General features: G+C 49.1%; 1 protein-coding gene across 24 annotated transcripts in view; it reads right to left on the reverse strand.

The window, feature by feature from the left end:
- The window catches only part of CACNA1C (calcium voltage-gated channel subunit alpha1 C), a 671,070-nt gene that overhangs the window by 208,491 nt on the left and 441,997 nt on the right, over window positions 1-20,582 (reverse strand). For all 24 annotated transcript variants that reach the window (XM_036906989.2, XM_036907039.2, XM_036906984.2 and 21 more), the window contains exons 4-5: window positions 18,092-18,231; window positions 13,695-13,834 (exon numbers count right to left, since the gene is read on the reverse strand). In XM_036906989.2, the coding sequence (XP_036762884.2) occupies window positions 13,695-13,834; window positions 18,092-18,231 (280 nt within the window). The remainder of the gene's footprint in view (window positions 1-13,694; window positions 13,835-18,091; window positions 18,232-20,582) is intronic.

Below are 20,582 nucleotides of genomic sequence, written 5' to 3' on the forward strand. Positions count from 1 at the left end.
GAAAAATTTCTCCATGCTTTTGGTGGTAAATGAAATATACTCACTTCAGAGTTATCAGGTTGGATGAGATTGTCGGATAGCCCTGGTAATATCTCTTAACTCTTTTTCCAAGAAATACCATTATATCCAGGCAACTCATAGCTTTCTCTTCCCTGGCTGTTCTTGAGGTAGAGTTTGTCAAAGAACAAGCTTGGTTATTGCTGCCAACATATGGTGACTCTGTACACTGTTAATTTACTCTTTCTGCAGAACTCAAACAAAATATTCATAGGATTCCAGCCTTACTTATTTCCCATTCTGGCTAAAATCACTAGTAAGTCAATAGGGACTATGGTACTAGTCAAATTTTCTATAGAGGGAAAATACCTTCAAACATTATACTTAGTGTTTTCTTTTTTAAAGAGATTTCAGATTTACTGGAAAAAATGGCAGGGTATTTTCTCTTCTGCTACTAATAGCTGTGTTGCTCAGGCAGTCATTTCACTTTTTTGGGTTTAAATTTCAATATCTCTAAAATGACATTGGATGAGGAAGCCCACTGTGGCTCTAAAATTTGCTGGGTTGTTATTTTCCGAATTTCTTACAGAAAATTCTAGTACCTTTCATTTCTCAGCCTACTACTGTGCCTTGTACACAATAATATAATGTATATAACATACTGTATTACACAATATAGTACTTAAAAATAATATCATATAACTTACATAGTGTTTGGGAATACCTTACATCTGGTAACATATTAGTCATTCATTTTTTATTTAAAAATCAAGTACACTTCCATTTCTAGCCATTGTGGAGGAACTTGTACCAGATGAGCTCTTTTACCATAAATGTTAAAGAAACTGACAAAAATATTAGAGGCAACTGTTTTCAGAAAGTGGCTATAAAGCAGCACAGGGCTAAAATCCCTGAGAGAAATGAAACTTGTGGGTGGACACTATAATCACCTTGGCCTTCGGACTGGGGACAATTTCCTCAGTGCAGCACAAAGAATTGCAGTCCACGCCAACAGACCACTGCAGTCCCAATGACCCAGGAAGGCAGAGATCAGGCCAGAATTTGTGCCGCTGTAGTGGCTGTGGTGGGACTTCAGAAAGGAGACAGCCAGGCAGATAAGGGGCCCCAGAAGTTGGCATAGGGGTCCCCTGTGTGTCACAGATTAGAGCTGGGTGGCACATGTGCAGGGTAAAACCACTGAGGCCTATTGGGTAGCAGCTGCTATGGGGTTGAAAACAGAGAAGAGATACTATAGGTTAAGATATTTCTTCCACAAGAGTTCATGGAAGAGCAGGATCAGCAGGTCGGGGTTCTGGCCCTGCCATAGTGGAGAGGCTTAGTCAGCATCTCACGGACACCCCAGGCAACAACGGAGACACCAGAAAGGGTGCTCTTAAGAGTACATGCCCTACCCTACAGTAAGACCTGCCCTACACCCATCCTGAGAAAGCTGAAACCAAGCTTTGACAAAATCTGAAAGGGAAACAGAATGTAAAGGTTGAGGGGCTTGGGCTTTCAATCAGTCTGCACCAAGTGCAAACCAAGCTGACACAAGTTCATGGTGATCAGCTGGTAACTGAACTGCCTGCTGAAGAATCAGCACCCTTAGGAGGATGATACAGTCCAGCTCTCTACAACATATTATTCATAATTACAGAGTCCCAAAGAAAAGCACTAGATAAGTTAAGAATTTGGGAAATAAGATACATAATCAGTAAAAAGCAGTCAACAGGGAGCTGAAAGTGAGATTTTCTCAGATGTTGGACTTAGCAGACAAGGATTTTTAAAACAGCCTAAAGAATGTTTAAAGAATTAGATGAAACTATACTAAAATACTTTAAGGAGTTTATGGTTTTAAATAAAGCACAGATAGAGATTTCCACAAATAAATGGGAACTGTAAAAAGGAACCAAATAGAGGTGTACAATTGAAAAGTAACTGAAATGAAAACTTCATTAAATAGGCTTAGTGAAGATGGAGATGGCAGAGGAGAAAGTAAGTGAACTGGAAGAATTATCTTTAGAAATTATTCAGTCTGTGGCAGATTGAAAAAATGACTGAAGAAAATGGAACAGAACCTCAGGGATCAATGAAATAATACAAAATAGCCAAACATAAGTGTAATTGGAGTCTAAGAAAAAGAGGAGTGAGATTGGAGCAGGAAAAATCATTTGAAGAAATAATGGGCAAAAGCTTTCCCAAGCTTGATGAAAACCTCCAATTTATGGGTGAATCTAAGAAGCTCAGAAAGCTCTAAGTAGGACGAATATAATGAAAACCACAATGAGGCACATTAGAGTCGACTGCTAAAAACCAAAGATAGAGAGGAAATCTGGAAAGCAGTCAAAAGAAGAAACATGTACCAGGAACCATGATAAGAATCCCCATGACTTCTCACGAGAGGCAAAGGGGGCTCCAGGAGAAAATGGGACGTCTTTAAAGTTCTGATAAAAAACCCAAAAATCCGTCAACCAAAAATTTTATATCTAGCAAAAATATTCATCAAGAAGAGGATAGGATACAGACATTTTCAGATGAATGGAAGCTGAGATAATCCATCAGCAGCAGGCCTGCATTACAGAAATGCTAGGGGTGCCCTTTGGGGGAGGGAAATGACACCAGAAGGAAGCCCAGATCCACAGGCAGAACTGGAGAGCACGGAAATGTGAATGCGTGGGTAAATATAAAAGACTGCATTTTATTTTTTCTCATAATTTGCTTAAGAGACAACTGACTGTTTAAAGCAAAAATATTAACACTAGGGGGTTTTACAATATATATATAAGTGAAAGATGTGTAACAATCATGCAGGGGGTGGGAATGGAATTATAGTATTGGAATGTTACTAGATTTCTGACTGTACATTAAGATGCATGGATTTTATTGAATATAAATTATACTTCAATGAAACCTACTTAAAAAAATCAGGTGTAGAAGTTCCCCTTCTTCCAGTCAGTCCACCTTGAGCTTGAGGTTGGACCCATAGGAATATTGACACCTAATCTCTGCTGAATGTTTCTTGTGTGTTGAACACAATTCTAAATGCTTTATAAGCACTTATTTAATTCTGACAACTCCATGAGGAAAATGCAATTTTAATTCCCATTAAACTCAGGAAACTTGGGTACACAGCTAGTAAGTGGTGGCTTGGGGAATCTGAACCTACTAGGCAGTGGGACTACACTGTCTGTGTCCTCAGCCACTGACTGTCATGAACGGGTGAGAGGGAACAGACCATGGATGGCAGGTCCATGGGGCTCATGTTCTGCCAACTGATCACTTTATGGGACACTGACTGCTCTGTAACTTCATTTCCTCACCCTCATTTTTCTTTCCAGCACTTATAAAGCATGGGCCACTTGTAAGCCTAACCGGCCTTTATTATCACCATTATTTTAAATTAGGTCGCAGCCACCTTGCTGCTTGGGGCCTCTCCTGCCTGGGAATCTCCGGGAAGGGGCCAGGCCCGCAGAGGATCAGTCACAGAGCTCCTGGGCTGAGAAGCTCTTCCTTTGTGGGTTATACCACCCCCCTTGCTGGGCACATGGTTGTGTTCACGGAACACTGTTGACTTGCTGTATGACATATTCTCTCACCTCTGGACTGAATGCTACTGTACGGGGAGTGGAAAGGGTGAGAGATTCACCCAAGGTCCCACCCTACTGACGACTCCATCTAGAATTAGTGATTAAAAAGGCCATTCTCAGGTACTACTCTCCTCTTCCCTGGAAGCACAGAATAATGCTGCTCAGAAGAATCTTAGGGTGAATCATTTAACTGTCTCATTTCCTGGGTGAGGAAACTGGATCAGAGGTTATGTCAGAGGTCACGCTGCTGGCTAGACTTAGATCCTGGTCCCCTCACCTGTAGCCCAATGTGCCTCCCACTTCATCACAAGTCCCTCAGGTGGCAAGTATACAATGTGTCATCAGTTCCTGGGGCCAAAGGGGTCCAGAACCATCACAAAATAAATGAATCAACACCCAAGCTATCGGCTGTCCTCAATCTCCACGCCAGACGGCCCCTGCTGGGAGAGCTGCACCATCCTCCATCACCAGCGAGCATTCCGGGCCTGCAAAGTACTGTGATGCCATCTCCTCTCATTGATCCAGGAGAGGCTGGGGACTGTGTTTGCCTGTCTACAAATTAGGGGTAATGTCCTTGTCCTGGATCACTGGGCTGATTAATCAGCCCGTAAAGATCTTGGAGTCTGAAAGCCTCACACTGATGGCGAATATTGCTCTTAGTCGGCGGGTAGCCCAAACTTTTATCACCGCCTACATTTTGTTCCCAGATCAAGGGGGACCTTTTCATCCCTGGTGGGGCGGGTGTCTGTGTACTCTAGTGACTATAGGAATTTACTGTGTGACAGGATGCATTCCTTGTCATTATTATTTTTTAAGCTGCTGGGTGTAGCACAGCCAATAATGGGGATTTTCCCAGGTTAGTCACATATGGTTACTGGTATTCAGTAACCTCTCCGGAAAACTCCACCACAGTGGGGACTGGAGCTTCTGAAATACGTGCATTGTTTGAATTGCTTGGCTTTGCTGCGTGGGGCCATCCTCCTTCTCTTCCTACCTGATGCTGCGGCTCACTGCCACCCACAGACTCTCCTCAAGGGCAGAGGAGCTAATCCTTGTGGCTGGAAGCTCACAGGGCTTCACAGGTCAGATCTCATCCCCACCCCATCCGCAGCGTTAATCTCACTTTGTAGATAGAAACTGGAGGCAAAGAGTGAGGCAGGGAACAGAGGTTGGCAGCAGAGCAGGGTGCTAGTCCTGGGCACTTCAGAGCCCCCGAGGGGAGGAGGCTCCAGGACTGCCGGACTGCAGGGAGGGCTGCAGTGGAAGAGCGGGAACCACACCAGGTGGCGTGAGAAGGGGTGAGCATCAGCTCCTGGCTGCCTTCAACGGGAAAGGTGTTGGGGCCCGGACAGGGCGTGTGGGCCCCTTTTCTAAATTCTGTTCTGTTTCTGATAGGCAAGGCCTGCCAACACGAGGGGGCTGACTGCAGACTCCTCAGAGCAACCTGTCTCGGGTGTTTAGAGGCCATGCTGTGTCCCGTCCTCCTTTCAGGGCTCTGCTCTGCCTTAGTGAACACACAGCCCGCAGGCTGCCAGGGGTGGGAAGGTGGGGGCCACTGACATTCCCTCGGGTGTGCTTCCTTGTGCAAGGCTGTGAGTTAATGTGTGTGAGGGAGCTCCGGGGGCTCCAAAGGCCGCTCAGTACCGAAGGTCCCATGTGACGGCCTCCAGCTTCCTCCTGGCAGTGCAGGAACGGAGGGCCCTGGGCGCCTGCGCCAGGCAGCCTGTGACCTTGAGAATGTCATTTAGCTTGTCTGGCTGCAGTGCTCCCCTCTGTATAATGGAGAGTTGGCTGCACCAGACGTCTGAGGTCCCTTCCCACTCCGAGAGTCTAATTCAGGAACAGCAGCACGAGATGAACGCAGGGAACAAGGTTTTATTACTTCATGTTTCATTGGAAGAGAGGTGGCGGAGGGCCTAGAAGATGCGTAGAAAGGGCCTCTGAGTGGGGTGGCAGTGGGGCTGGGCGGCCTATGGCCCTCGGAGCCGTGGAGGGAGGAACGGGCTTCCGGGTGGCCCTGTGCACGTGCCCCATCCTGTGAGCAGCACCTGGTAAGGGTCCTCGCATTTTAGTTTCGGGTTCCATGACATTTAAGCGTCTTAAAACGGATGAAAAGGGGGAGGAAGCAACACTGAAAATGAGGGGAGGGAGAAGGCAAGTCCGAGGAGACATGGGAGGGGAGGAGCAGAGGGCATCAGGGCAGGGAGCCTGCGGGGCAGGGGTGCCGGCTGGCGGGAAAGGATGAGCGCCGGGAAGGAGGAAGGAGGTGCAGAAACCAGCAGGCCGGGCCCTTCAAGGCACCGGTGGAACGGGTCCAGAGGGGTCACCGGGCAGGTCAGGGATGGAGGTCAGGCTAGAGTCTGACCCTTCTCCCCACTTGGGGCTTGTGCGCTAGTGTGCTTCCACATTATGCTGGCACTTTATGGGGTTAAGTCCCATAAACCAGGAGGAAGGGAGGTCTGGCAAGATGTGACACAGGTAGTGGGAGAACCAGGGGTGGGGAGGGAAGTAATGTGGATTTGAGCCTCTGCTCCGACTTTGGGATCTTCTCGGATTCAGTTTTCAAAATCTGTAAATTTCATAGGTCAAGTTACTGATTTGCAAGTATCAGCTCCAGACAGATTTTCCTTCATCAGATCTGGACTGCTGAGGTGCCCTTGAATACAAGTGAGGGAGCTTCTACTGGGACCATCTCTGGGGCCCAAGCCCTTCTCCTCCCTAGCACAGTGCAGGCATCCCGCTGGGCCACGGAACACTGTCCCGGGAGCATTAATGGTGATCACAAATTCATTGTGGCCAGAAGAGCAAATTTCAGGCACGATGCCATGCTTTTGAACCATCAGAGTGTGAAAACACTCAGAAAAGTTGTTTTTAGCAGCTCTAATATGCCCCCAGTGTGTCTGATTAATTGGCAGCATTTGCTAATCAGTGTGGCCAATTTCACAGTCACTAATCCCCAGGAGGGGAGAACCCCTTCCAGGGAAAACCTGCATCACAGGTGAGTGTGGTTCACCTGCGTACCTGGGCACTCAGGCGAGTCTCTCACTTTTGCAGCAGGAAGTTTTCAGTCAAGAACAAGCCTATCAGCAGCGATGAAAAGCATGCGAGCTGCCCTGCAGGGAGAGGTCTCTGGCAGGGTGCTCAGAGGGGGCAGGACAGTGTGGGCTGCCTGCTCCGGCCCTGAACCAGCTCTGCCATCAGCTGGCTGTGTCCAGGGTGGAATAATGAGCCTCCCTGGCATTCAAGATCCACCATTTGTTATGATGCTCTTCAAGGAGATTTTCTAGACAGTCAGCTGTACCTCTGCAGGACAGTCTTTTGAACACTGCTAACGAAGAGGAGAGGGCAGAGTGTGTTTAGAAAGCTGCCTTGTTGGCGTGGCGCCCAGGACCCCCTGCCTACTGCCCTCCCTGGCTTTCCTGCAGCCTTCTCTGTGGCAGACTGGCCTGCCCATAGGCTTATGTGCTGGGTGGGCTGACCTGTATTGGTTTTTACCCCAAGTGTCCTTTCATGTCCATCGCCACCTCTTCTGCACAACCTCATCTCTAACACTGCCTCCATAAAACTTTTCCATAGTCCCTGAGAAACAGTCCTTGGGTCCATTTCATTATCTATATTGTGCAAGTAAAATAATCATACACACGCCTCTCTCGTGATTTTGGTCTCCGGTTGCTATCTAACTCTTTTGTAAACGGATTTATATAATCTGAAGAGAAACCAGGGTATGTCTAATTCCTCAATGTTCTTTATCTTTTTTTTTTTTTTTTGAGAGGGTATCTCTCATATTTATTGATCAAATGATTGTTAACAACAATAAAATTCTGTATAGGGGAGTCAATGCTCAATGCACAATCATTAATCCACCCCCAGCCTAATTCTCGTCAGTCTCCAATCTTCTGAAGCATAACGAACAAGTTCTTACATGGTGAACAATGTTCTTTATCTTTTAAAGTGTACCTGTTTTGTCTCAATAGTAATCTTGTCATTTATTTATTTCTGTTTTATGTGTATAATGTAATAGCTCTCATTTAACTGAGCACTTACTATAAGTGAGGTCTGTTTAAGTGCTTTGCATGCATCAACTCATTTAGTTTTGCTAACAATGTATGAAATAGGTTCTATTATTCCCATTTTACTGATGAGGAAAGTAAGGCACAATAGGCTTAGTGACTTGCCTGAGGTCACAGAGAAAGTCAGTGGCAGAAGCCAGGCAGTCTGAAACAAGAGCTCCTGCTCAAAGCTACTGTATCTTAAGTCTCTCCCAGGGCCTTCTTTATGGTATCCAATCAGCAGATATTTGTCAACTAATGGATGTTGATTTGTTTTCAGGAAACAGCGCTAATCTGAGCAAGGAAAACAGGAAGTAAGGGTGATGACCCCACCCCACACATGGTCCTCACTGTTCCTTATGACCTCTCACTTAGGAAGCAAACCCTTGTTCAGTAAAAAGCTGTTTCCTATTCTGTGTGCTTCCACAAATAGCACTTTTAACTAAGAAAGAGCTACTCTTATTCATATCCCAGAAAAAATGCATCCCACAAAAGTTCTTTAAAGCACTCAAGCATCTTGACAAATGGAGATAGCATCCTACTTATTCCTGTGTCCCCAGTGCCCTGCTTAGCACTTGGCTCACAGGAAGTGCTCAGTTAATGTTCCTGGTGGGTAGGGGGTACTTTCCAAGGTTGGTGCTGGTCTTGTAGGAGGTGACTGCTCAGTCACCTTCCATCACATCAAGTCCAGGCTGCCATAAATTTTGTCAAAGACCTCACAAACTAAAAGCTCTTTCTCACCTCCATCTCTCTTGCTCCCTGAGTGCAATATACTCCTGAAAGGCTTCCAGGAGGCCAAATCATATGGAAAGGAGGAAATGACCCCTTGCTTATTGCTCCACAAACAAACTCACTTCTTTCATATACATGGCAAATATTTAATCACTACGCACTGTCTTATGGTTTGCGCTTATTGTATAACATTTATTATTTTGCATGGCTTACCTTTGATACAATACACATGCTTTGCAGCACTTCTGCTGGGGGAGAGAGGAGCCTTAAAAGCAGTGGGCACTAATTCCCTTATTGTGGAAGTCTCACTGAAGCAAACTGGACAAACCTTCCAATTACACAGAATTTCAATGAAAGAGTCAACTGATTTTTACACCCACATCTCTTCTTGATTTTTACAAGGACAGTAGCCCCTAAGCCTTCCAGGCTTATTGTGAACAATCTTGGCCACTCTCATTCTCTTCCCTTTCCATAATTTCCTGGAATGCCCCTCCTTACTTACCCTTCAAGATCGACCTGAATGCTACCTCCTCCAACGAGCCTTTCCTGATTCTCCATCCCCTCCTTCCCAAAGCATGCTTATCACAGAACTCATCACACCTTGACGGTTTTTTTGTTTTTGCTATCTTCAATTTTTGTTCTATGCCATTGTTTGTATGAACATTTTCTCTTCTACACTTTAGTCTCTTTGAGAACTCACTTAGCATCTGACTCATTTCTGTATCTGCTGTGAGGGCCACAGCCAAATCTTACGCAAAGTAGGCACAACGTAGGTGTTGTGGAACTGATTAATAAATGAGTCATGGGCTTGCACCCTCACACTCTCCTTCCATAAGCTGTGCTCCCATGGTTTCAGTGGCACTTAATACACATATGGACACTTAAAAACTAATGGCAACCTTTTCGGCTTAGAGTTACAGATCCCACAAACCACATAATTACTATTTGTTACAAGAAACAATACCTCGTCGACATATGTATATCTACATATCACACAATTGTCATGAAGATCAAGGAACATAGAAGGAAAAATGCTTTGGAAATGCCAGAGAAGGCGCATACAAGTGGGAGGTCTCAGCATGGCGTCGTTCAAGGGGAGGGAGTCGTTGCTTCCTAGTCACTGCCACGTGTGGCTCTGCTGCTCAGCCATGTGGTGGCTGTGAGACAACGTCCGATCCTTCTACACAGGTTTATCTGACATCGCACAAGCTAAGGATACAGCAGTGAACAAAACAAACAAAAACCACTGCCCTCTTGGTGGTTATATTCTCGTGAGGCAAGGGTAACAAATGAATAAACCAGCACATGTACAGCATGATAAGTGGCAGGAAGTGATGGGAAATGAAGCTGGGAAGGGGCCCAGGAAACGTGAGGCCGGCAGACATGCCAGAAGGCAGCTCCGATGAGATGGCATTTCTGCACAGACTCAGGAGGGAGGCCAGCCAGGTGGGCAGCTGAGCTGAGGGCATTCCAGACGGAAGGGGCCTCACATGCACACGTCCTTCCATGGTGGGGGTTTGCCATGTTGGAGGCACAGTATGGAGGTCACTGGATGGACAAGGAGGGACAGAGGGAAGTGGAGGTGAGGGGAAGAGGGTGAGGGTAAGATCGTGTGGGGCCTCGGCCTTCACTCAGGGAGCTGGGGAAGCCTTGGTGGGTCTAAACAAAGCAGTGGCATGTATTTTAGGAGGATCATTTTGGCTGCTGTGTCAAGACAAGGCTGTGACAAAGGGCAAGGGTAAGAGAGAATCCTGTTAAGAGGCTTAGTAATAGTCTACATGAGAGAGGATGGTGCATTCCAGTGCTGCCCACCATCCTCTCTCATGTAGACTGAATGAACTTGGAGGTGGTAGGAAACACTGAGACTCTGAGGGTATGGCTGGCAGGATTTTCAGACGGACCAGGTACAAAGGATGACAGAACAAAATAAGTCAAAGAGTTTTCGTCTGAATAACTGGGAGGATGAGGTTGACATTTACCAAGATAGGAAAGACTAGGAAGGTTGAGAGTTCTGGATATGCAAGTCTGAGATGCTTATAAGCTATCCTATAAAGGATGGGAGTAAACAGGTAGGGGCACATGTCTGGAGTGCAGAGGGGAGGTCTGAGCCAGTAACACACAACTCGTAGTTATTAGAAGATAGGTATATAATATCTAATGACACGAGACCGGACTTTGTGTAGCAAGGGACTGCGCGTGGACAGGGAAGTGGTCCGTGGAGTGAGCCTGGAGCTCTCCAATGTTAAGAGAAGGTGAGGCGGAATCTGCAAAAGATTCTAACAAGGCAAAACTAGCGAGTAAATGCAGACTTGAGACCTATGTCCCAGAGCCAAGTAACAATGGACCACGAGCTGTATTCAACGCCACAGGCAGATCAAGGGAAATGGCAGCAGTGAGCTGACACTGGGCTCGGGAATGTGGGCACACTGGTGGTCATGACAAGAGAAGGGTCAGAGCGGCAGCGGGAGAGCGCCTGGCTGGAGGAGACCCAGGAGGAACTGAGAAGACAGACTAGGAGACCACTGGAGAGGTGACTCTTGAGTTTTGCTGGAATATAAAGGAGACAATGAGCATTGTGAGGAATGGAGGAAGAGGCACATGTCCAGGTCTGCAGCGGTAGGAGATACACTGATGTTTACCCAGATGACACCAAGTGAGCGAGTGCAGGCACTGTTTGCCTTGGCCTATGCATGTGCTCCTCAGAAAGCCGCACAGACACTGTTCCAGATGAAAGGCTGCAGTGGCCCTTCCTTTAAGCTCAAAAAAGAGCTATTCTCTTTTTCTTGGTGACCCACAGTAACCAAGACACCGTTGTTAGCCCTGTGCACAAGCACAGAGCTACCTGCAAGGCTGCCCACAACTGCAAAACCACCTCAGTATGGGGACCACAGATTTGAGGTGCTATATCATGCGGTCCTTTTCTTGATGACAGAACCCCAGGGAGTGTTACTTCTTCCTGACCTCCACAGTACAGTTTGTGTTTTTTATTATGTAAATGCCTATGGAGATAGGACAACTTCTTCAGGAAGTTTCTTCCTCCGTGGAAGCCCAGCCCCTCTATGTGATCTAATTCCGCCTTTTAATGCACTGAAGCATGAGTGGCTCTCACCCATGCCACCTAAGACGAAGAACCGAGAGTAATTTCTGTGCCTATTTTGCCGATAACAATCTCCTCAGTCTCTTTGTGGCGGACTGCACCGCAGTTCACAGTCACTCGCCCGGTTCTCCACAGGAAAGCTCGTGTCCTCACCCCACTGTCTCTGGGACAAAGACGCTGTGTGGCTGGCTGTGGCCACTGGACTGTGAGCAGCCATGGTGTTTGTCATGCGTATGCTGGTGTGCTTTAGCTCTGTGAGTGTGCCCGCTGTGTGAGCATCTGCCTTCTGCCACGAGGACAGCATGGCATGCGTGCTGAAGGCTTTCTCAGCCTGGGCTCCCGAAGGAGACACACAGACCCGAACAAGCCCAGAGCTTCCTGAGCCCAGAAGAGCTGCAGCTGGCCAGCATCCTCATGTAATGTGCGTGACTGGCCAGCATCCTCATGTGACTTAAATGCTCTTCAGTTTGGGATTGTTTGCTCCTATGGCAAAAACTGATATACTCTTTTATTAGATTATCAAATTCCTCAAGGGAAAAGATCATACTTACTCTTTATGATATGTCTTCATAACCAGCACAATGATCTGAAATTGTGGGCCTCTAACATGCATGGGTGTAACAGGGTAGATCATTATGTCCATTGTAGGTTTGTTGGCTGACGTTTGGAATCAGTTCATAGGTCACTGAACAGCAGTCGCACCATCATGAGCTCTGTAATGTCAGGTCCAAAGCCATCCTCACCTGCCTTTGCATCCCCTGATTTCCATCTATCGAGTCATGGCTGACTGACCAAGAAAGCCCAGCACCTCAGGCTCCTCAGAAGGGGGACCTGTGCAGTCCGCTCCTGGGGCTCCAAACTCTCGAGGCCAAGTGAGGGAATGTACTCTAAATGTGCTTGTGTGGCTGTGCTCCGTGGCTGAGACAGGACACAAGCTTTGCCCGGGGAGCCCTGGCACAAGGAAGACAGTCTGACCCCTGCCTTCAGGAGCCAGGCAGTGCAGGGCACGGTTCTGGGCCTCCAGGAGCTCATGATATAACCGCAGAGACAGGATATATGTCATAGGTCCAAGACAGTCAAGAGTTACACAGCTCTTCCTTCTTTATGACACATCATTTACTCTGATAGGAAAGGGTTAGTTTGAGAGTCAGGACACCTGCTCCTAGTCCTATTCTGTGCTGGGGAATTAAGTTACTCTGGGAAGATCTTTTCACTGTTCTGGATTTGTATGGTTTCATGACCAGAGACATCACCAAGCAGCACAAGGTCACCGGGGGCTCAGGGCCTGGGACAGGTAGTAAGGGCCGGGTGTTCACCGGCCCTTGTGTTCCTGGCCCCTGCCCCCAGCTCTTAGCTAATCAGCTTACAGCCAGGCTGTAGGGCTCTCCTTGGCCTTGAGTTAACTTGGCAGTGAAAAATCTCAGCACCCAAGTCCTCCCACCGACACCACCAACCAAGTGAGGAGGAGCTCTGGGGGAGCGGGCATGGCCTCAGGAGGGCGCGTCTGGTCCGCTGGGGCCGATGCAGGGTGCCCGGGCCGCCCAGCCAGACCGGCTCACCCCTGATGGGCTTGAAGGAGCAGTGGAGAAGGAGCTGTCCTGGGGCCTGAGGGCCTGAAAGACTCTCTCTAGCGGATTACCCCTGGCTCAGGTTGTGGAACAGCCTGCCCCTCCAGCAGGGCCAGTTCTCACAATGACAGGTAGCGTGTCTATAAATAGGGTTTTTGAAGCCCAAGTTGCCCATTTGGCATGACAGGAGGGGAAGGCTGGAAGAGATGGCCAGTAGAACTTTTGAGCATCCACTGACACTTTTCTGATTGTTCTTTGGGAAGATACAGAAAGTAGAGGCAAGCCCATTGGCTGAAATACCCTTAGGCCTTGGGGATTAGTTGGCCGTGCTCACCTGGCTCTTCTGCTGCAAAGGTATTAAAATTCCAGGCCCAGCGCCTGGTGGGGATTGCTCAGGTGGCCACAGGGTGGTTTCTGCTGTGTAGGCTGTCTTCGTTTGGCCGTGTGACTGCTGTGCATTTTTTCTAGGTGTTTAGTGGAGCTACACAGTGCATTTTAATGGACTCCTTCAGAGTTGGGCTCTTTAAAGCAAAGGAACTCATTTAAGGAATAAAATCCTCCATTTACATGAAATCAGGTTCCTCTGCAAAGTGCTCTTGACACTTGAGGGAAGGAAAGTAGGGGGCGGAGTACAAGATAACAAGAATAACTCGGCTCTACTTACTCGGGACTCCGGACACCAGCCGCAAGGGGCGCAGCACGCGGAAGGCCCTCAGTGCCTTCACATCGAATCCAGCCCCTTTCCCTCCTAGGGCATTGGCCCCGTCGGCTTTGGTTGCCTGTTCTAAAATTGCACTAAAAAGCCTAGAAAAGAGGAAGGAGAGAAGCTGTCAGGACAGGTTTCCCTGGCCCAGCTGGGCTCTGAGTTCTCTGAAGGAAGCCAGGGCAGCAGAGTTTGGAGGTGTCTCCAGCCCAGCAACGGCAGCCAAGCTGTGCATGTGGGGGGCCTGTGGCCATCATAAGCCGATGCTCCCTTAGTGTGGGCACCAATCGATCTCGATGGCCAGCTTCAGGTGCCAAGCGGATCTCCACCGAGTTGCCTTTGCTGAGGCTAGTGATTTTCCAAGTGAACAGGGTCAATGAGTGGGGGATAAGGAGACTGAGTGTAAATGCAGTGAGATCGTAATGATGGCCACGACATGCAAGCTGGCTGGAGGGAGTGATGGGTGGGAGGGGGACTGGAGAGGAGGTGGCAGAATGAACAGATGGTTGGAGTCAAAGGTGCTAGAGGGAGTAAGCTGGAGAGACAGGTGGTATCACTCAAGAGAGGGGATGTTTAGTCTCAGATTATGGGGTGTGTGGTTTAGGTAGGGCCTGAATACTGGCCGTCACCCCAGGAGGCGGCAGCCAAGTCCCTGGGGGGAGCTGTCAAGGAACCGGGAAGCCACCTGGCTGTGGAACAAGGTGTTTGGGAGAGGGAGTGTCCATCTCTGGAGAGACCTCACTGGCAGCAGGACCCTCCCGGGAGAGCCAGGACGGGCAGTGAGTGGCCAGAGCGAAGCTGAGGGCTTGGGACTGCATGCTGTAAAGAAAGCTTTGTGGAACTCAGCTCTGCCTCTCGTTTGCTTAGGGCTCCTGGCTATTGCTCTTCGCTTGCCACAAAGCTGAATATTAATGTTTCGCTCTTTATAGAGAATGTTTGCTGGCTCCCAAGTAGGCAATGCTTGTGAGAACAGAGGGCACAGTGGGAAGGTTTCAGGAATGGGGTGAAGAGGGAGAAGGGGTCAGAGCATGCAGAGGGCCATATGGGAATTGGAGTCTGGAACCATGAATTTTTTGTGGTTACCAAGGAAAATAGGGGAAATAGGCACACAGTGGCAATTTCTATCCATGGTACCCAGAGATGGCTTTACCGATTCACTGTCAGCAGAGTGTGTGCTGGCTCGTGGCCTGGGTTCAAGGAGGAGCCCAGGTACCAAGACTGGATCCCCAAATCACACCTGAACTCGGGGCCAGGCAACTTTTCCTTTGAGGAGTAGGCTGGGGCTCCTTAAAAGGCTCGTGCCTCAGGAAATGGCCCTGGAAAAGGGGCGGCTCCGGGGTGGGGGTGCTCAGCTTCGCAGGAGCCCAGATCCAGGCAGGGCCTGGCAACAAGCGCACCAGTCCAGACGAAAGATTTTCAGACTGTTCCGTGGAAACCCTAGGGGGCTTCTTGGACAGTGAGGCCAGAGGTGAGAGGCTGGGATTTGCACCTTTTTCCATGTGTTGAACAGAGTGGCTTCCTGGTGACCAGTTATGTGCTGGGCCTCTGAGTAAGGCTTTGTTTGAACAATAGATCCTGCAGCTAAAAGAAGTCTGACAGCCTTGGCCAGACCCCATCTGAAGTCTCTCTCAGCTCTCTGATTCTTTCACCTCAGCTGGGCGATTTGATGGTTTTGAATGTCAGCCAATTGGCTATACCTTGAATACCAGGCAGAGGTTGCCAGGATGGGGGCAGTGGCCTTTCTCTGCAGTCTAGATCACTAAACCCTTAGGAAATGGAGACCAGTTTGTAAGTTTGTAAAACAACATTCCAAATCTAAACCAGATTTGGTTCCTAGCATTTCCTGGAAGAGAGCAGTATGTTCACTGGAGTACAAGATTTTCACAAAATATTATTCAGGGAGGGGAACAGAGAATAGATAACTTTCTTCTCTTTTAACCCCTGCCCATACTCTTTTCTCAGGACCTGCTTTTCAGTTTGAAGGGGTAGAAAGTTCAGGAATGAGTCTAGGAGGTGCTCTTGGCTTGTTGGGGTGGCTGCGTTTGTCCTTGTTCAGACACTGTAAAGGCAAAGCCCCTCTGTGCTGCCCTGGTCTTCAATGTGGATGCTTGGCGTGGGCATGCCTCCAGGAGGCATGTCTGGCATGCCCAGTCTGGCAGTTCCATAGCTGGATGTTAGAGCTTTTGAAAGAAGGCAGTGAGGCTCTAAGTGCCCAGTGAGGCAAAAAGGCAGGCTGCCATATTGGGAGGTGATGGGGACATGCAAAGGCCCTGTGGCTGGAGTAGCATGTCTCAAACAGGTGGATCTGTTGAGGGTTCCTAGGTCCCTAGGTTGGGGTGGGGGCAGGTAGCTCCCAGAGGCCATCTCTCCATGGTACCAAGGAGACACCTCCACTTTAGGAAAGAAATGTGAAAGGTTCGTCCAGGGAAGGAGATGCCTCCTGTCACAAGCCACCAGCGTGTCAGTGCAGAGACAAGAGTAGCTCTCAGCCCAGCACGCGGGCAGCAGGCAGACAAGGCAGACTCCCCTCTGATTTGTGGGAGGCCAGAGGAAAGTTCTGCCTACATGGCTGCAGAGGAGGGACCCAGGAGAGAAGATATTTCCCGGGAGACACAAGGAAGCAGAGGGTCAGCCATTAAATATGGCCAGGGAGGCCAACAGGAGGCTGAGCTACACTCTGTGGAGAGAGTGTCCTTTGTCCAGTTAGAAGGATGTGCTGAGATTTGGGCTAGAGGGAGAGCCCCTGGGACCAGGGCCCTGGGAGAGCAGAAACGGGGTGCCAAATATGCCCCATGTGAGATCGCTGAGGACAAAGCCCACCGGGCCGTGGTGAGCTGTGGGCTGGGCAAGTGCTGGCGTCACGGTCTCTGTGGTTTGAACAGTCACCCAGAGGCACCTTTTGGGAGAGGCGCCTTGACCCCAGGGAGATGTGGGTGGATTCTGGCTGACTCCACAAAAGTCTGCCCTCTGTGGCTGTGGGGGTCAGCCCACGGGGTGAGCAGGGCCCACACTCCAGAGACGGGTGAAGGCCAGCACGGAGCTGCCTCCTTACTCTGTGTGCCCGGAGCCAATCTATACTGGCACATACTCCAATAACCCCAGGCTCCCCACATCACCCACATATCCCTGGTGTTATTGTGTCCAAAGTATGTCATCCATCAGCTGGGCGAAAAAGGACAAGGAAGAAAAAAACCCTAAAACAGCTCCAAACCACCCTAATTAGCCATCAGATGCCAGAGACAAGGAAATCACTTCTAAATTATCTTGATTTGCTCCTGTGTTATTTCCTGCAGGAAACCAGACACCCCCATGACGTGACAAGCAGCGAGAGCCCTGGAGAAGTCCAGAGGCTGGTGTCTGCACCAGGATGGCACAAAGGATTCACCAAAAATAGGTTCCTGGGTAAGAGCCTAGTGAGACATTGACCTTAACGTTGATGCCTGTTGGGCCTCTGAGTGGGTGAAGCCCCTGGGCCCCTGACCAGAGGTAGAGTGATGACACATCAGCCCAAAGAAACCTGCTGGTTCTTGACATGGAATCCGCTGTGACGGTCCCCCCACACCCCGCTTTACAGCTACGTCTTTGTTAATTACATTTCACATGTAGGCCTGCTTTGGTACAAACATTTCACAGGGAATCTTTTTGCAAAGTTACAAACTCCTTGATAAAGAGATCCTCACCAATTTTATTTAAAATTCCTTACAGAGCTGTTTTTTTTGAGGGCCCGTATTGACTTTAATGCATCTTATGCTGCTGGGGAGCAGGGTGCTTTCGGGAGGGTTCAGCCACTCATCACCTTGGCGCTTCGTGATTCCCTGCTGTCTCCTCACCCACCTTCTCGAACTGCCTGGTTTCTTGTGGTCACAGAGCAAGGCCTCCTGTAGAGGTGGGGGGCACCCATCACTCTGAGTGCAGCTCCCCATCCATGCCGGGGCCTCCCTGCTCTTAGGCTGGACTCAAGCTGCTCAGTGACACCACCGGGAAATGGGCCAGAGGAGATGGAGCAAAATGCCTTCAGCAGAGGAGCCTCCTCAGCTGCACAGAGGTCCTGAGTCCCATTCAAAGCACTCAGATTCACTGTGTGTGTGTGTGTGTGTGTGTGTGTGTGTGTGTGTGTGTGTGCGTGCACGCGCGCGTGCACATGCGGGCATGTGGGCAGCAGTGAGGGATGTTCCCAGGTAAGAGCTCTCCCTTGGAGAAAGTCTGAATTCAAAGTGATTTCTAATAGATCCTCATCTTGCCTGAAGCCCAGCGCTGTTGTGACCAAATCCAAAAGAGATATAAGTTCAGAAGGGAAAGAGGCATGCACTGTCTGACGGTAGGGAAAGGAGGGGACAGGAAAGGGCAGGTATACTTACCCTACAACCACAATTATAAAATCTAGTAAGTTCCAGCCATTGCGGAGGTAAGCATTGGGGTGAAAGAGAAGTCCATAGGCTATTACTTTTAAAAATGCTTCCACAGTAAAAATTATGAGAAAGAGATATTCCACTCGTTCCTAGGAAACAAAAATAGAAAGAGAGAGAAAAATGAGTCATTAAATTGGGGATTTGGAAGGTGCTGAACAAGCCGATCTCCCTATAGGTAGGGGGAATGCTGCCCTTCTCTGGTAGGGCCTGGGGGGGTTCTGGGTGGGACCCCCAAGCCTAATGACCAACACCACAGTATGCTCCACCTTCGGAGCTTCTGACCACTAGACATTAGAGGGATTTTTTTTTAGTCTCCCAATGTCCCTCGTTAAAATGCAAATATTAGGGTGGTGAGAAAATGACACATTTCAGGGAGATGTTTAGTCCATCAGTGAATGTTTCATGGTGCCTCCTCAGAAAAGAACTCATACTGTCTTGACCTACAAGGAAACCACAGCAGGACAGAGGAGAAGTGTGCTGAGGAAGGGCTGAGACGGAGCCACAGGGGAGTGTGCCACGACGCAGTGGGGGCAAACCCTGCAGGTAGCACGCACGGTTCTCTGGAAGGACAGAGGGAAAACACAGTTGCAAAGAAGTCAAGGCGCAGAAAATCTCTCTAAGAGCGGCTGAAACACAGTCAACCTGCTCATGTACACTGACCCTAAAATTTGAAATCTCTGTCTTTCTTGAGAAAATAAAAATCTTTGTCCGAAGACAAGGACCAGTCAGCAGAAATCAGCATTTCCAGGATGGAGGTACAGGGCTAGGGCATGAATTGCAAAGGCTGTCTCTTTTCTCCAGGGCTGGGAGGTAGTCTTGTTCCTCCCTTTGCCACCTGGAAGAAGAGCTTGCTTCTGAGGATGTAGCTCCTGCCCCTGGGAGCCCACAGTTAACAGGACGACCTCATTAACTTAATTAGAGCGAGCCGACCGTGTGCTGCCTCACCGGCTTCCCTCGCCATGGACTGCTTTCTCCCACAGCCTTGGCCTGGAGCCGAACCTTAACGGCACCCACCAGGCAGAGGCTGCCTGGTGCCTTTAAGCTCTGCTGCCCGCCTCTGCAAGAGCCTCAGCCCATCTCCCACTGGAGCCACAAAGCTCTGGTTCACATGGCATTTGGCACCAGGTCCTCCATGCAGGACAGACCTGCCCACAGTGTCCAGCAGGTACTTGGCTGAGGACCCCTATGCCTATTTTCCCAACGTCTGCTGGGTTGGGGGGAGCTTTCTGAAGACCTCCAGGTCCACCCACATCGTGGAGAGGGGACATCTCCCAGGAAGGCACCCCTCCTCCCTCCTAGCCTGCTGGAAGGGTGCTCCACTACTGGGGGCCTGTCGGGCAGCTCTGCAGAGGAGGTTAGCCCACACATGCACCTGTGCTCCCATCCATTCTTTCCCAGTCCCCCAGATGTTTGGCAAGTGCTGGCCCCACTGTGTCCTGCTCTGGGTGAAGCAGTTTGAGGAAGCAGAGTTAAAAAATGCAGAATTCTGGGCCTCACCCAGACCTATGAAGTAGATCTCCTGGCTATGGAGCCTGGAATTGTGCATTACTGACAATTTCCAGGTGTTTTTGAGACACCCTGAAGTTTATGAACCACTGGCCCACGTGCTGATGAAGGTGCAGATCAGGCAGTAACTGTGGGATGGGAGTGGAAAGGTCGGGTTTAATCAGGGTCTGAGAGGCAGGCTCATCCTTCACTTCACACATACACTCCAGTAGTGCAAAGCTGGTCTGGGATGTGGCTGCTGGGGGGCCGCAACCCAGGAACAAATTGCAGTGTGGGAGCCTCTGGTCTTTTAAAATTAGATGATGTTAGGTTAAAATGTACATCAGGACAGTGTTTAAAGGGACAGCATATTACAAAAGGAAGCTTGTAGAAAGTGACAGGGGTGTGTCCAATAGCCACCTAGCCCCTAGGCCATGATGGCTCAGAACTTTCAAGTTTAGCACCAGATGACAGGGCTCCTCTGTACCCCCAGAAACCTCCATGAAAATTCACAAAGCTGGACCTGGGATGAGAAGGGAAGAAAGGAAAGGGAAACAAACATAAGTTGGGTAGCCTGTTGGTGTCAGGTGTTTTCACGTGCTTCCATCCATCCACCCATCCATCCATCCATCCACCCATCCATTCGTCTTTCATTATTACTGTGGTACAACCAGCTGAACTATTGGAAGTGACAAAGGGGGCTCCGTTTGGAGTGTCTGGATAATGAGCTTTTGGGGAGAGGTAATGTCCAAGGTCAGAGGATCTCCTGCCATGGTAGAGAGAAGAGCAGTATCCCAAAGGCTCCCAAATGGGTTTTATGTACTGGGAAGCTGGCGTTCTCAGATGACTGCTATAAACAGCTGGCACCCCTAACACGGACTGCCTAGCACCAAGCAGCCTGTTTACTCCCCCATCTACACTGCTTTTGCTCACTTGATTTCTCTATAAAAAGAAA

Source organism: Manis pentadactyla, chromosome 14, assembly GCF_030020395.1.
Source record: "Manis pentadactyla isolate mManPen7 chromosome 14, mManPen7.hap1, whole genome shotgun sequence".
NCBI lineage: Eukaryota > Metazoa > Chordata > Mammalia > Pholidota > Manidae > Manis > Manis pentadactyla.